We start from the raw sequence: 17,179 nt of genomic DNA, 5'->3' as shown, positions 1-17,179 counted from the left end.
TAATTCCATGTAACAGGATCTTATCTGCTCACCCCTTCCATCTGGGTCATTACACCCTGAAAGGAATGGCCAGCCTGAGAAAATGTGGCGTGGCCAGGACCCCTGTTCCCTGCAGAGATACAGCCATTATCAGGAGAGTGGCTGATAACAGCAGGGAGCCGCACACTGTTGCAGTGTCTCAGACTGAAGGGTGAGCAATGCAGTGAAAAGCAGCTTCTGTCACATCAGCCCCCTGATAATGTCGCCCTGTCTGCAGTCCAAGGTGAGGGGACATGACCTTGAAACTAGTTATTTTTTTCTACTATTTTTCCACTGGATTATAAAGTTTTAATTATATCAGTAGAGCGCGTTATGTTAACCCTTTGGAGTTGGAACAATTTTTATGACTCAGGCTAGCTTCACACGTAGCGGAAATTACCGCAAGAATTCCGGAATTCCATTCCGCTGGATAATCGCATTTTAAATTCCCGCGATTTTCCAGCGGAAAAACTAGCATTTTGCAAGCGTAATTAGCTTGCAGAATTGCTAGTGTTTTCCAAGCGATCTGGAGCATCGCTTGGAGAACTGATTGACAGGTTGGTCACACTCGTCAAACATAGTGTATGCGGCATCAATAGTAAAAGATAGAATGTAAAAAATAATAATAACAAAAAAAAATTGTTATTCTAGCCTTCCGACGTCCCGCGCAGCCTTCCCGCCTCTCTCCATGCTCTCGGTCCCAGTAATCCTTTGCAACAATTACCGCGATGACGTCTGTTCTCGCGGGATCGCAATGTCTCGCGGTCATTTACTATGACGTCACGCGAATGACCGCGAGAACGGACGTCATCGCTCGCAAAGGATTACTGGGACCGGGAGCGTGGAGAGAGGCGGGAAGGCTGCGCGGGATGTCGGAAGGTGAGAATAACAATATTTTTTATTTTAAATTCTATTTTTTACAGGGATATGGTACCCAAAGCCCAGAGGACAGTCTCCTCTCCTCCGGACCGTGGGTACCATCCGCAATGTTCTGCTTACTTTTCGCATGGTGTGCACAGCCACATGCGGGAAGTAAGCGGAACAATGCACTCCTATGGGTGCGGGATCGCCGCGATTCCGCGAAATTAATGAGCATGCTGCGTTTTTTACCGCGAAGCGATTCCACCGCGGTAAAAACCGCAGCTTTAGCACAGCATTGCGGAATCCCATAGGAATGCATGGGATGCTTATTTTTTGCGTTTTCGCGGCAAAATTGCGCGGTTAAAACCACCGCGGAAACGCGAAAAAAACGCCACGTGTGAACTCAGCCTTAACCTCCATGGCTTGTATGCACGCTCAAAATGCAAGACTCCATTCCTGTTCAAGCACATTTAAACAAGCCTGTGAAATACTGGGAGAATATAGTCTGGTCAGATGAGACCAAAATTTAACTGTTTTTGATGCCATAAGGCTGGTTTTACACTTGCGTTTTTTTGCGCTGCGTTTTTGCGCATACGTGCACATGCGTTTTTTCCCCCTATATTTAACATGGGTGCGCATTGGTATACGTTTGTATGCGTTTTTCGTGCGCTGCGTTTTTTTTTCCAGTGTGCGTCCATAATTTCCAGACGCTACATGTTGCATTTTTTGGTCCGCCCAACCGCTTTAAAAAAACGCATGCGCACGTTTTGTGCAAAAAATTAACATTAGAGTCTATGGGTGCGCATACTTGCGCATTGGCATGCGCATGTATGCGGTTTTTTTGCGCATGCGTTTTTTAGGTCAAGATTATCTAGACACATGATAAAACCCACCCCCTCCAAAAAAAACATGTCTATATAAAAGTAGGTGTCTGTCAGAACTGTAACACAACTATAGAGACAGCCTGGAGAGCAGACAGACTGCAAAAGAAGACACGATTTTCAATTCCAGCTTCATCGGCAAGAATGTGAGTATTATTACATCTAATGTATGCCTGTCCTTTTAAATTGTATGTGTACTAATGCTTTGTATTATTTTTTCATGCAGTATGTCTTCGGAATCGGAATATTCACCATCCCGGCAAGAACTGGCGCAAGCAGACCGTGAGGTGATTATTTTCATGCGTTTGGTAAGTATATCTGCTGCTTCTCAAAATATCTAACATTTTTTGTTTTTTTTCTCAGACATCGTCATCTTCAGCGGACGCGGCTAGCGAGGGCGAACAGCATGAGCAGCCAAGCCAAGTCCCGGTGGTGATACGGAATGTAAGTTTCAAATGATTTGTAATGTCCTTTATTTTTTATCTTCTATCTTTCCTCTTTTCTGGATTTTTTTTAAACTTTTTATTCACACAAAATTTAAATATTCTAATGAATGTTTTTTCTCTAGGTTCCACAACGGGATGAAGACGTCAACCTGGATAATGAGCACCTTATCCGCCTGGTTCAGGCGCGTGCCCCGTTGTGGAACAGCCGTGACCAGCTGTACAAGGACAATGTGGTGACCCGGCGGCTATGGAATGAGGTGGCCGCAGCATTGATGGATGGCTGGGACAGCGCCCGTGCAACCTCCAAAAAGGCGTTTAGTAAGTATTTCCCTGCTCTGTTATGCCGCAGTGACTATTGTCCTTGATGGCACTGTTGGGTTTCCTGCTAGATATATTCTAGCAGAAAACCCAACAGTGTCATCTGGCTCAACAGTGACTACTTTGGGTATTGTATTGCTGTATGGTGCCACATTGACTCTTGTTCGTGATGGCACTGGTTGGGTTTAATGATAGCATATATCGTGCATCATACACAATTGTTAAATGTTGTTTGTTTTTCCAACAGTGAACAAAGTCCGAACACGTTGGTGCTTGATCAAGGACCGCTTCAACACTGATGTTCGTGCTGAGGGGCAGGGTTGCAGTGGTTCAGCGGCAAGGACCAGAACAAAATACCGGTACTATCAAGCTTTGCAGTTCCTAAGACCGGTTCTTGACACCAGAGCGTAAGTATTATAATTTTTTGTTTTTTATTTTTATTAATCTGTGTTTTTCTATTCCACAGCTGATGCTTCTTGTAAATGCGTGATAGTAATGTTTTTCCTTTCTTCCACAGCACCTGGAGCAGCACCTTGCAACCTGCCCCTGGAGCGGTCCTTCATCGGACGACCTCGGACCCGTCTTAGCCATCCGACAGCCAGGAAGCACCTTGCACGTCTGCAACACGGATAGCTGCTGACCAGGAAGCTGGTCAATCAGGTGTTTCCCTGTTCCAGGTCTCTGCCACTGGTTATGCGGGCACTACCCGCCAGCGGCAGAGGGCCTTGGACAGGAATGTCTTGCCCGAGTTTATGCACTTGAGCGAGGCCTTTAATGCCAGCCCCAAGTCGCTGTCAGAGAGAGTGGAAAGCGGTTTTTCACTAATGGAACATGGTTTTAACCACATGGAACACCGCTTCCACTCTGTCGAACAGCGCCTTGACCGTCTGGAGGTCGACCTCAACAGACCAGCGCACCATTTTTTCAGTAAAATTGAAAAGTGCATGGCAGAACACCTTTGTCTTGAGCAACAGCTGAGTGTGCTGCAGGCCTGCAACAATGCTTTCTTGCAGGCTATGCAGCAGAATCGGTACGGGCAGCAGTCAGTGGTGTCATTTCCAACTGTGCCACCATTGACTCGCTTCACCTCACTACCGACTTGTGCTGCTTACCACTGCACGGACACCTCTATTCAAAGCCAGGACACCCACCGTTACACCACCACAAATCTGAGTGCTGCTGGTCACTTAACTGACACCACCATGGCAAGCGCTGCTCCTGTCTGGAGCACCACCGCCACCCCCATGCATGCTTGGAGCACAGCCACCGTGACCACTCCTCAAACATGGAACAGCCCTGCCGCCAACACTATAACATGTACTAGCCCTGCCACCACCACTCCGCAAACCTGGACCATCACTGCCGCCACCAGTCCTCCTGCAAGGATGAGCACTGCCACTGCCACCACAGAGCATCAGCAGCAGCCACAGCAGCAGCAGACACAGCAACAACAGCAGCAGACGGGGGACACACATTCCTTATTTGCCCAAAGTTCCAGGCGGGGCCAACAATCAAGGCGGGTATTGGGCCCAAGGAGGTCCAGGCAGGCCAGTTTAAGGAGACAAAAAACAGTTAGGACCACTTTCGCTGAACCTCTGTCCTCTCCTCCTAGTGTGTCTAGCTCCATTCCCATCACTGGCCTCCCTTCCCCCACAAGTTTTGTTACCCCTTCCCATAGAACACCTTCATCCACTATAAGCTGTTCATCTTCACTGCACACCCTCAACTTGCAACCATCTGCCACCAAACGCAGAAAAAAATAAAGTTTGTTATAATTTTTTGGGTTAAAAATAAATTTAAATTTCTGGTCTACCATAACAAAGTTTGATTAATATTTTTTGTGCCACCTACACACACTGTGCCGTACACACAATGCGCCTAAGGCCTCTTTCACACTTCAGTTTTTTGTGTCAGTTAAAATCCGCCAAAAAGGCGGACAAGCGGATCCGTTCCTGACTGATGAGAACGGATGCCACAGGATCCGTTTTTTGATGGATCCGCAGAATGAGGAAATTTAAAGGAACCGCTAGCTGGCTGGCTGGCTGGCTGGGAGAGAGAGAGAGAATTTTTTTCCTCCGCCAGAAGGGATTTCAGGGTTAATTTTCTCCCTGACTTCCTTTCTTCGGGCATGCGCACTGGAAAATGCGGATCCAACCACAAAAAAAACGTTGCATGGTCCGTTCAGGATGAAAAAAAATTTGGGGGATCCTCACAAAAACGGCTCCAACGGATGACCATCAGTCAAGATCCGCCAGTAATGCAACTCAATGGGGAAAAAAACGGATCCGCAAAAAAAAATTGCGGATCCGTTTTTTTCAAAACCTGGCGGATTTTGACTGATTGTCAAAAACGGAAGTGTGAAAGAGGCCTTAATCTTTGCAAGGTGTCATAAAAAGTGTTTTGAGGATGGGCTGTTTTTACCATCTTCATTTCACTTATTGTGATACTAGGCCAGGGGGATTATAGATATACCTTGTAATTAACAACATACTCTTACTAAGTGTGTGTTGAATCAACTGATGGGTAAAATACACATCATATGGCCAATAACCAGGCCTATGGCCAATACCCAGGCCTAGTATCATAACTATTTATCAATCATGGGCAGGTGAATACACATATGATGATTAACCTGCAGCGTCGCTTACGTACCAATATATTTCACGCAGACTAGCGATGCTGCAGTTTAACTCGTATGTTTATTTACCTGCCCAGGTGTGAGAACATCATGAATTCACAGGTATACATGGGAAGTTGTTTATTTTATTGGAGTGTAAAAAGACATAGTGCACTCGGTACAGGTATCAAAACAGGTTTTTTATTAATATACACATACGAAAACATTTTTACACCATTTCACCTTGCCAGTGCACCCGTCCTACATCAGAGATAAAGTAAGCCGCAAATTGGTCCCTCATTTGGCCAACTTCAACGGATGACCTGAGAGGGTGCTGAGTGAATTCAGGCAATGGATTACGAGCAGCATCATCGAGTTCAAAGGTCGGGTGCTCTTTAGCCATCACAAAATTATGTAGAACCACACACGCCTTAACCACCTCATCCACTGTTTCAAGTTTAAGATTAATGGCTGTGCCGAGAATTCGCCATCTGGAGACAAGAATTCCAAAAGCACACTCTACAGTTCTTCTATCCCTGGTCAGCCTGTAATTAAAGATTTTTTTGGTGTGGTCCAAGTCACGGCTGGAGTAGGGTTTCAGTAGGTTTGCGCACATTTGAAAAGCCTCATCCCCAACCATTACAAAGGGCAGTGGTGGAGCTTCGGTGTGGGGAAGAGGCCGTGGCATAGGGAAATTAAATTGGTTGCCGTACAACCTCCGGCCCATGTCTGAGTTTTTAAAAGCCTGGGAGTCATTACCACGGCCAAATGCTCCAATGTCCACTGCTACAAACATACATCCGGCATCCGCAATGGCCATGAGTACTGTTGAAAAGTACTTTTTGTAATTATAGTACTCCGATCCAGTTCTTTTGGGTTTGATGATCCGTATGTGTTTACCATCAACAGCTCCCAAACAGTTGGGGAAATTGCAGACTTTGCAGACTGTCCAGAATTTGTCAGCAATTTCCATCCACTTTTCAGCGGTGGGCAGGGGCATAAATTCTGGACAAAGAACGTTCCAGAGAGCCCGGCAGGTGTCCGCAACAATTCCAGACAAAGTGGAGATTCCAATACGGTACTGGAAGTGTATTGAAGATAGGGTCTCTCCAGTCGCCAGGATCTGCGAAACAGAGAAAGAAGTAAAATTAATATTTCTGTATATGGTTTTTTAAAACAATAAAATAAAAAATTAGTACATTCAAGAAAAATAATTAGGCCAGGTTTTGATTTGTACATGTCACAAAAAAAATCAGACACCCCTCTTGGTTTTTAAATATTACGTACCGTAATGTCACCAGGAGCCGTTCCTCAGGAGGAATCGCTCGACGGAGCTGTGTGTCCTGTCTCCGGATGGATTCTTGGACACGAGCAAGCAAATCCCTGAAGCTTTCTTGGGACATTCGGATATATAATCTGTAAATTTATCCGGGTTTGCCTGTAGCTCGCTGTAGAGGGTGTGGTACGCCCCACGGCTCTCCCAGAGTTCAGCAATCGGATGTATCCACAAACGCCGCCGCTGCCGTCTTCGCTGTCTCTCTCTCTTCCTTTGTTCATGGCAAGCAACTGCATATGCCCTAGCCATCGCGATGTCCAAATCCAAGTTGAAGTGAAAACTCTTCCAGCGCAGATCCATGTTGACACGAGAAAAATGAAGCAAATGTGAAGAATACGGCTGTAGACAGGGTCTATATATTTCCATTCCACACCGCCACTGATGTCCCATTGGTGGTGTGTGTTGCAAGGTTGTTATCTTAATTTTTTTTGGTGAAGACAAACAATGTGCAAAAAAACGCAAACGCATTGAAAATGCATACAAACGCTGCGTTTTTTTGCTTCATGCGCACAAAAATGCTGTAAAAAAACGCAGCGCTTGTATGAGTTTGTATACGGTTTTTTAATGCGTTTGTGTGCGCAAAAAATGCAGCGCAAAAAAACGCAAGTATAAGTATTAAAAGTAGCCTAATACACATAACATTTGGAGGCTAAAAGGCACTGCATATCACCTCCAAAGCACCATACCAATCAGTGAACTTTGGAGATGGGAACATCATGGTGTGGGGCTGTTTTTCAGCATATGGCCGTGGCAAACTTCAAATGATTGAAGGAAGGATGAATGCACTTTCTTGAAAAAAAAATCTGCTGCCATCTACTAGAGTGATGAAGATGAAATGAGGGTGGATGTTTCAGCAAGACAATGATCCCAAACACACAGCCAAAGAAACTCTCAATTGGCTCGGCCATTTTAGCATCCTTATTTTCTTTCTCTGAAACCAATCACCTGATCTAAATCTAATAGAAAATTTATGTAAGGAACTAAAGCTCAGAATTCATAGAAGAAGCCCACAAAACCTTCAGGATTTGAATAGTGTTTGTTTGGAAGAATGCGTCAAAATCACACCTGACCAATGCATGGGACTTGTACATACAGAAGGTGTCTTGAAGCTGTAAATCGCCAATAAAGGCTTTTGTATGAAGTATTAATTAAATTTCAGTGTCTTCAATACTTTTCCCATGTGTCATTTCTAATTTTTACTGTAAAAAGATAAAAAATGCAATAGGATCTCATCTAGGTATTGAGGTTGGCAATTTCATTGAAAGCTGCTCACCTGTAGGGGCTGTGTGTGACACAACCACTATCATAGACTAGTTGTCAGCCGCTGTAACGTCCACAGATTTGTGTACAATAGAAAGCAGAGTAGGTGGACTTCAAGTGCGCTGCTGATTCAGGAACAAATCATAGAATAAATTAATTAGAAGTGGTTTATTTGTCAACATGTTTCAGAGTTAAAGCCGACTCCTTCCTCTGGACAACCACATGTAAAAGTGGCAACGTAACATCCATGCGTTTTCAATAGGTTGAATTCTTTGGACAGTCTTTCGTGCTGTGCGCTATGACCTGACAAACATAGTAACATAGTTTTGAAGGCCGAAGGAAGACCTTATGTCCATCTAGTTCAGCCTATTTTTAGTGCAGCTGTTCTGCATTATTGATCCTGGGGAAGGCAAAAAATCCACAGAGTAGAAGCCAATTTTCTCCATAGGGAAAAAAAATTCCTTCCCCTAAGCTGGGTCAACCATCTACCTAAAATATTCTGTTATTCGCAACCTTCTATACTGTTACTCACAAGAAAAGCATCCATTCCTTTCTTAAATTCATTCAGTGAGTTGGCCATCACCACTTCCTCAGGAAGAGAATTCCAGAGCCTCACTGCTCTTACCGTGAAGAACCCTCTTCTATGCTGGTGCAGAAATTGTCTTTCCTCCAAACGAAGAGAATGCCCCCTTGTTCTTGTCACAGTCCTTGGTACAAACAGGTCATTGAAGAGATCTCTGTATTGCCCTCTGATATACTTGTACATATATATTAGGTCTCCCCTAAGTCTTCTCTTTTCTAGTGTAAATAGACCTAATTTTGATAACCTTTCTGGGTGTTGTAGTGAACCTTCTCCATTTATCATTTTAGTAGCCCGCCTTTGATCCCTTTCAAGTTCAGTAATGTCTTTCTTGAGCGTCCAAAATTGCACACAATACTCCAAGTGTGGTCTGACGAGTGATTTGTACAGAGGGAGAATTATGGTTTCATCTCGTGTCCCCAGACCACTTCTAATGCATCCCATGATCCTATTTGCTTTGGTGGCAGCTGCCTGACACTGGGCACTCCAATTTAGCTTCTTATTGACTAAGATGCCTAAGTCTTTTTCCATGTCTGATTTCCCCAGCAGTTTCCCATTTAGTAAGTAATTATAGCATCTGTTTCTCCTTCCCATGTGCATAACCTTACACTTATCTGTGTTAAACCTCATTTGCCATTTTTCAGCCCAATTCTCCAATTTACTCAAATCTGTCTGTAGTTGCAAACTGTCCTCCTTTGTGTTAACTACCTTACATAGTTTTGTATCATCTGCAAATACTGATGTTTTACTGTGTAAGCCATCCACTAGATCATTAATAAATATATTAAATAGTAGGGGGCCCAATACAGAACCCTGTGGTACCCCACTAGTAACCCTGGCCCAATCTGAGTATGCACCATTAATAACCACTCTTTGTTTTCTATCACTAAGCCAGCTACCTACTCATCTACACACATTTTCCCCTAGCCAAAGCTTTCTCATCTTACTTACCAATCTTTTATGTAGGACAGTGTCAAATGCTTTAGAGAAGTCGAGATAAATGACATCCAATGATTCTCCTTGGTCCATTTGAGAGCTTACATCCTCATAGAAGCTGATCAGGTTAGTTTGACAGGAGCGGTCCTTCATAAATCTATGTTGATATGGAGTTAAACATTTATTAACATTGAGATATTCCATAATGGTATCCCTTAGAAACCCTTCAAAAATTTTACCCACAGCAGATGGGATGATACCGTATCTACAAGAGAAGACACACTATCAGCAAAGGTTATTCTGTCAACAAAAGTGGAAACAAATGACACTCAAAAACACGAGCAACAAGCAGTGCGTCCGGAAAGAAAAGAAGAGTGGTAGTTGTGGGCGATTCACTACTAAGAGGCATGGAGGCAACTATCTGCAGGCCGGACATAACCGCACGAGAAGTATGCTGCCTCCCAGGAGCAAAAATCAAGGATGTGGCCAACAGGATACCAACTATCCTCAAATCCAAGGACGACTACCCTTTCCTACTGATACATGTAGGCACAAACGACACGGCAAGAAATGACCTACCAACTATCTGCGAAGACTTTGAAATTCTGGGGAAGAAAATAAAGGAACGGAACGTACAGATTGTTTTCTCATCAATCCTCCCAGTCGATGGCCATGGCATCAGAAGATGGAATAGGATACTAGAGGTGAACAACTGGCTACAACGGTGGTGCAGGCAGCAAGGATTTGGATTCTTGGTCCATGGCATGAATTACCTCTACGATGGACTTCTCGCAAGAGATGGGATACACCTCACAAAACCTGGTAAACACACATTCGCCAGAAGTCTTGCCACACTCATCATGAGGGCTTTAAACTAGAAGAAGAGGGGATGGGAGGAAAAACAGCAGACAAGAACATGCAGCAGAAGGACAAACTAATCAAGGATACTAGATGTGGTAAAGAGGACCCAAGACAGGGTACTCAGAAGGAAGCTAAGAAAAAGGAAGCAAAACTTCTTTCCTACATGCTGACCAATGCAAGAAGCCTGACCAATAAGATTGAAGATCTGGAGTTGGTAATGTATGAGGAAAAATACGACATAGTAGGAATAACTGAGACATGGTTAGACGACAGCTATGACTGGGCGGCTAACTTGCAAGGATATGATTTGTTTAGGAGGGATCGTAAAAAAAGGAAAGGGGGTGGAGTCTGTCTATATATAAAGTCCACTTTAAAACCCACACTAAGAGAAGATATACAAGAGGGAAATGAAGAGGTGGAGTCTCTATGGGTGGAGATACAAGGAAGGAAAAGTAATAAAATCCTCATAGGGGTTTGTTATAAGCCACCAAATATAACAGAAACCACTGAAAATGTATTATTGAAACAAATAGACAAAGCAGCAAATCCCAATGAGGTGATTATTATGGGGGACTTCAACTACTCCGACATAGACTGGGAAACTGAAACCTGTGTATCTCAGAAAGGAAACCAATTTCTGTCAGTAACCAAGGATAATTATCTGTCACAACTTGTGCAGGGCCCAACTAGAGGGACAGCCCTTCTGGACCTAATTTTAAGCAACAGGCCAGATAGAATAACAGAAGTACGAGTCGATGGGCACCTAGGGAACAGTGACCACAATATAATACTTGTCCTTCAGTAAGGTGCCCTGGAAGGGGGTTACAAAAACGCTGAATTTCAGGAAAGCAAAGTTTGATCAGCTTAGAGAGGACCTTCGCCGAATTGATTGGGACAATGTCCTCAAAAATAGGAGCACAGAAAATAAATGCGAAATATTTAAATCAGTTTTACGCACCCACTGCGAGCTAGCCATACCGTACAGAAATAAAAGGGCTAGGAACAGGAGAACACCAATGTCGCTAAATAAGGATGTAAAAAGGGCAATAAATAACAAGAACAAGGCATTTAGGAAGCTAAAACAAGAAGGCAATGAAGAAGCATTAAAAAGTTATAGAGAAAAAAATAAAATGTGTAAAAAACAAATACATTTAGCAAAAGTGGAAGCTGACAGACTCATTGCTAAGGAAAGTAAAACAAACCCCAAACTATTCTTTAATTATATAAACAGTAAAAAGATTAAAATTTGATGGTGTCAGCCCTTTAAAGAACAATGAGGGTGAAATCATAGAGAGCGATGTGGGAAAAGCAAATGTTTTAAATACTTTTTTCTCAACAGTGTTTACACAGGAAAAGGATTTGCCAGGGGAAATGCAGAGTCATAATGTAAACTCCCCATTACGTTTTATCTGCCTAACCCAGGAAGAAGTGCAGAACCGCCTTAGTAAGATTAAACCTTGCAGGTGTTCTCCTTACAATCTTAAACACATGCCCTCTCTTACTGCATCTTCAATTTTGTAGCATGTCAGGGTAGTAGATGAGGTCATATGAGATACCCAAAGAGAATGTCAGAGGTAGGTACTGTAGTCCATCCTCGGAAGTCAGTTCCCTGTGCAGCCTAACATCGATCACTTGTGAGTCCAGAAGTTGTAACTGTTCAGTATGTGGAATTGCTCCCTCACCAATTTAGCAGAACCGCCTCAAGAGCGTAGCAATGTCCTTGCCTGAGAAGTGCAGGTTTCGTATGAAGACTGTGATCCTCTTCTCGTCCAGTTGAATGGAACAGCTATCTATAAAGTAAGCAAAAGGTCAATCCTTTTTTGCTGCTTTGAATGCTTCCCAGTACCTTCTTCAGGTGTTTAAATGGCAAATGTTGCAAAGAAGAACCCTGTCAAGAAGGGTTTGAAACTGATAGTTACCTCCTTTTGAAGAAACCCTGATCCAGAAGAATTTTCTTTCTGAAAAAGTTGTGGGACATGTCTGCCACGCTTCTGTTCAGCTCTTTTTGTTAAGCTCCTTCATCTTCAAACGGAACCGATCACCAGAAAACTGCTATTAACCTTCAGAAATGGGGTTAATCTGCAGGCTAATAGCGTTATAATTCTACCCGGTGCCCGCACTTAGCTGAATGTTAATTGGAGAAAATGAACTTTATTCCCCCTGCAGCATTACAGTTTCAGTCACAGAGCGGAATCGGCGCTGGCTCAATCACCACTCTAATATACAGAGCGGTGGCTGTAACCAGGCGTCCAGACTGACTGCATCCCCAGTGCAGAGCGGAACTTAAAGTGTACCTTCTTCCACAATAACAATTTATTTGGTGCAATCCCAAATGGTTATTAAGTTTCTCTTTGAAGAATACGGAGACATAAAGAAAGTTATTGAGCAGCAACCCAATTGGATCATCTGTGTTGATCTTAGAATGGCATGCTTACTTACTGGTTTGCAACGCTTATACACCAAATATCTTTCTTCTATGTGCGTGTGGGACTGCAGATCTTGTGAGAAGAATTGGGTGCAGAGGAATTGGCCTCCATGATCTGACCATCAACCTGGTGATACAAACATTCTACATGAGCCACTTGTTGACAGAAAGTACATTATAATCCTACCTCTGCACATAAAACTGGGTCTCATGAAGAAAATTGTTTAAGCTTTGAGAACTGATGGAGACTATTTGAGATTTTCTAACCTATCATTTGAAAAAATAAAGGCCGGTGTGTTTGATGGTGCACAGATTTGGCAGCTCATCAAAGATGAAATATTTCATTGGGACAATGTCAGGTCTCCAAAAGAATGCTTGGTGATCATTCAAAGACCAGATCAAGGACTTTCTTGGAAATTGGAAATTCATGAGCAAACAATTACACCAAAATTGTCCAGAAACCTTTGGGAGAGCTACAAAATGCTTGGTTGCAACATGAGCACCAGGGTGCATCTTCTGCATAGCCATCTTGCTAAGTTTCCTGAAAACCTTAGTTATGAGTAAGGTGAACGATTCCACCAAAATTGGAAGGTCATGAAGGGGACGGTATCTGGGTGGATGTGATGTACATGAGCCCTGCAGCCAATCGGTGGCCTTTAGCCTTTGTTGGGCTTCTGTGCCTCAGATGAGCCTCAGACTAGTGAAACTAGTGAGTGCACGGTAGCTCAACAGCAGCTGCTGATTGTTATGCTACATGTGAACCCTGCAGCCAATGTCACGCAAGGGGAGGCGCCGATATACAGTGGTGTGAAAAAGTGTGTGCCTCTTCCTGATTTCCTATCCTTTTGCATGTTTGTCACACTTAAATGTTTCAGATCACCAAAAAAATTGAATGCTAGACAAAGATAACATATGTAATCACAAAATGCAGTTTTTAAATGAAGATCTTTATTATTAAAAGAAAACGAAATTCAAACCTACAGGGCCCTGTTTGAAAAAACGTGTTCTAAGACTGGCAGTATGTGTGCTTTGCACATTGCATGCTGTATGTATATGCTGGATCTGTTTGGTGCTGTCCGCCATTATTCCTCTTTATTTTGACATATCAATGACAATTATTTTAAGCGTTTTAAGTGTTTTTTTTCTTCAATAAATGGTTGCTTTAACATTATTGGTTGGTTTATGGCATTTTCTTTTTCCTGTGCTTATTACTAGCAGAGAATCCTTCCATTAACTAAAATCCTGTTTTTTAATTAACATATCTGAAATTCTGAGCTTAAAATTTGTGCAATCAGTAGACAAGGATTATTCTGCTACTCCAGTTTGACAGAATCAGCTACCATTTTGCAGAGATTTAATCTGAGCATGGTTTTTTTTTTTTACAGCTTTTGTAACTTTGTGCTTGAACATGGTTTTTTTTATCAAGATCAGTCTTTTACATGTCTGTAGTGTGTTTTATTGATGCACATAGCATTACAAAATGATACAGTGCAATAATTTTAACATACATATTTTAATTTTAATTTTTTTTCTCAGACTTCAACCACAAATCTATCGCAGAAAACTGTGTGCGTTATTGATGAAATCGGAAAAATGGAGCTATTTAGCCAACCATTTATTTTGGCTGTGAAAAAAATCTTGGATAACCAATCAGCTGTGGTGTTTGGAAGTTTGCCGATATCCAGAGGGAGATTTCTACCATTTGTTGAAGAAATCAAACATCGACAAGATGTTAAACTGTTTAATGTAGGTCATTTTTTTTTAACATATTTAATATATAGTTTTGGATGCAAACGTTCATACATAAGTTTTCAATTTAGTTTGACTTTTCTCTTTAGTAATTTCATTTGTTTTTCTTGTTGTTAGTGAAACTTGATGTTTAAAAGGGAATCCATTATCATAAAAATGCAGTTCCAATTTACAGACATCATGTTGCAGGGGGGAGCTGAGCAGATTGATATATCGTTCTCTCAGAAAATATTCAGTATAACCTGATTCTTTACTCATTTAACCCTGTGTTGTTTCTGTAATTTTTCAGTCCAGTGGGTGGTCCTATCAGTGATTGATAGCTGTCTTTATATAAGTGTCCATACAAAGGTAGCTGTCAGTCATTGATAGGACCGCCCACTGGACCGAAAATCCCAGAGGGAGAAGATTATTAAATGACTAATATACAAGATAAGAGTTTCATGGTAGCAATACCCATATAAGCATTGATAGTAGATGAAAATTTATATACACAAAGGTATAATACTATGTAATGTGTCTATACATGGACAAGTTAGGACAATCACAAAAAAATATTGCTTATAGAGAAAAGAAGAAGCGATCAAAAAAAGTCCAACACAATTAAATATGAAAATACAAACCAATTTTATTCAAGTATATCAGGAATAAGGGAAGTGGTGGGATAGAGGTCAGTTGACCACAAAAAGTACATGGGCAAAAATGGGACACACAAAGGGTTAAAGGACCACAGAGACAAGGATTAGTTTTAACATAGCATAATAGCCTAGTTCAAACATATATTACACTATCCAAAGTCTTAATAATATAACCATGCATGGTATTACAAAGTCAAGACATGTATTGCAGTATCTCAAGTCACAATAATACCAAAGGGGTAATAACAGGTAATGTGGCAAAAATAATGTATAAACTATCTAGATAGACATGTTACCTGTCCTGGTATATGTATGGGGTCCACCCAGGTGTGCCCCCCTCGAAGCACGTTTCGGAAAGATGGCCTTTATCAAGGGAAGAAGCTAGTGCGAAACGCGCGTTGGGGTGAAGGAGGCCACGCCATTCACAGTCACCAGTGACCTGTCACCAGCGTTTTTACAGGTATTATCCTCTTGACTTTAAGGTTGAAGCCTTGGGGCTTTATGCAGCAATCCTTTAGCATTTTTTCAGCTGTGATATACTTGAATCTTGCTGACATTGAGGTCATTTATTTAAGCTTGCAGCATATATTGGGCCGGGTTACCATTATTCAATTGTATTCTAATGTGGTTTTCCATTACATTTAGAGTGACTTGTCACTAGTGTTGTCATAGATATTATCCTTTTGATTTTAGGTTTAACCCTGGAGTCTTATACAGTAATTTTTTATTTATTTCTTTAGCCCCGATATATTCAGTTATTTAGACACTGTGGTCATTTATTTAAGCTGCATATATCAGGTCAGGTTTACCTTTATATATTTTTTCTATACTATGGTGTGAATATCCTCTACATTTATAGAGATATTATACTCTTTGGGATATTAGCTATATTCACTTATGTGTAAGGATCCACATTTGTCTGCGTGACTACACTAATTCATGGATGAATATTTTGAGCGCCTCATGCTGGGCATTTTTGTAATTTTAATGTTTTTTCAGTAAAATTTGATATTTTATTCTCACACTGGATCTCTTCATATTTTTTGGCTCCGTTATAGTACATTGGCCCAAAAATGTTTGTTTTTGAGATTCCCTTTAAGCACTACTTTTTACTCGTAAAAAACTACTTAAATTTTGTGGCCTTTTTTGTTCATAAAAGATTTCCATGTATTTTCCTGTCCTATCCTAGAGAATAGGAACATGCCTGAAAAAATGCTATGCTATTTAAAGTTTAGCAGTAATCGTCAGAGAACTCACTTGCAAATACAGCTGCACTGTCCAACGCTCTAAAAAAAAAAAAATGCTTCCTCTCTGTTTCCTTAGAAGGCATACCAGGCCATCTCTTCTCACATTTTTCAATAGACTGACCATCACTTCCAGAAAATTGGTGTGTACAGGCACATACTGGGGGTTGCCATCCTTCATACATAACCAACAAATAATGTAGCATTCTGTAGTGCTATAACATGCAAACATGAAGTATATGAAGTCTGAATTGCATTACTACTCTAGAAAATTGGATAAAACAAACATACTTGGCACATAAATTGGCCATTTCATGCATGACCAGCAGCCAAGGCAAGGTGACCTTCATTGCTGGGAACCTACCTAATGTGATCGCTCTCCTAGACTGAAGCCTACATTTATATGGGTAGAGAGGATCTTGCTGTAATTAAAACCGCCATGGGCTGGTAGGTGGAGAGCTCGGTCACACTGACCCCTGCCTCTCCTTCCCCCAAGATGTCACAGTGGTCAAAACTAAGATATTAAAAATGAGATGAGGGTTACAAATTGCTCTTAGGTGGTTACCAAATAATTCCTTCCATTGGTTTTCCCATTTTAAATATTTATGCCATGTATAAAAAAATAAACCATATAGGCCTGATGAATGTAGACCCCTTCTCTGGGAGATGCTCCTTTTTAGAGACTCGCACAGGCTGCTTATTCCATCAAATTCCACTGAGAGGCTGTTCCTCTTATGTATACCTTTCTGTGTAAGGCTATGCACACACAATGTCTTTTGTCAAGCCGATTCTCTAGTGGAATCAGAACTTTCTCAAAATAATGAACATATACATTTTTATGAAAAACGACTTGCCGTGCATATGTTTAGGCTTTGGAACTTCTCCTAACCACTCTTGAAATTGAAAGCCGCCAAGTGGTTAAAAGAAGCAATATGTCTATTCTTCTATCGATTTCTGATGGGAAGACGCCCTGTGCTTTACAATGCAAGGCAATGAGAAAGTTACAAAGACC

General features: G+C 41.7%; 1 protein-coding gene across 1 annotated transcript in view; it reads left to right on the top strand.

Moving 5' to 3' along the window:
* The window catches only part of NTPCR (nucleoside-triphosphatase, cancer-related), a 97,698-nt gene that overhangs the window by 61,178 nt on the left and 19,341 nt on the right, over positions 1-17,179 (top strand). The window contains exon 4 of the mRNA XM_073560101.1: positions 14,076-14,285. Coding sequence (XP_073416202.1) covers positions 14,076-14,285 — 210 coding nt within the window. The remainder of the gene's footprint in view (positions 1-14,075; positions 14,286-17,179) is intronic.

This window comes from Dendrobates tinctorius, unplaced genomic scaffold, assembly GCF_039654945.1.
Source record: "Dendrobates tinctorius isolate UK_male_01 unplaced genomic scaffold, ASM3965494v1 ptg000293l, whole genome shotgun sequence".
Lineage (NCBI taxonomy): Eukaryota > Metazoa > Chordata > Amphibia > Anura > Dendrobatidae > Dendrobates > Dendrobates tinctorius.
The sequence above is the reverse complement of the archived record's forward strand: the minus strand, read 5'-3'. Positions and strand labels throughout refer to the sequence as shown.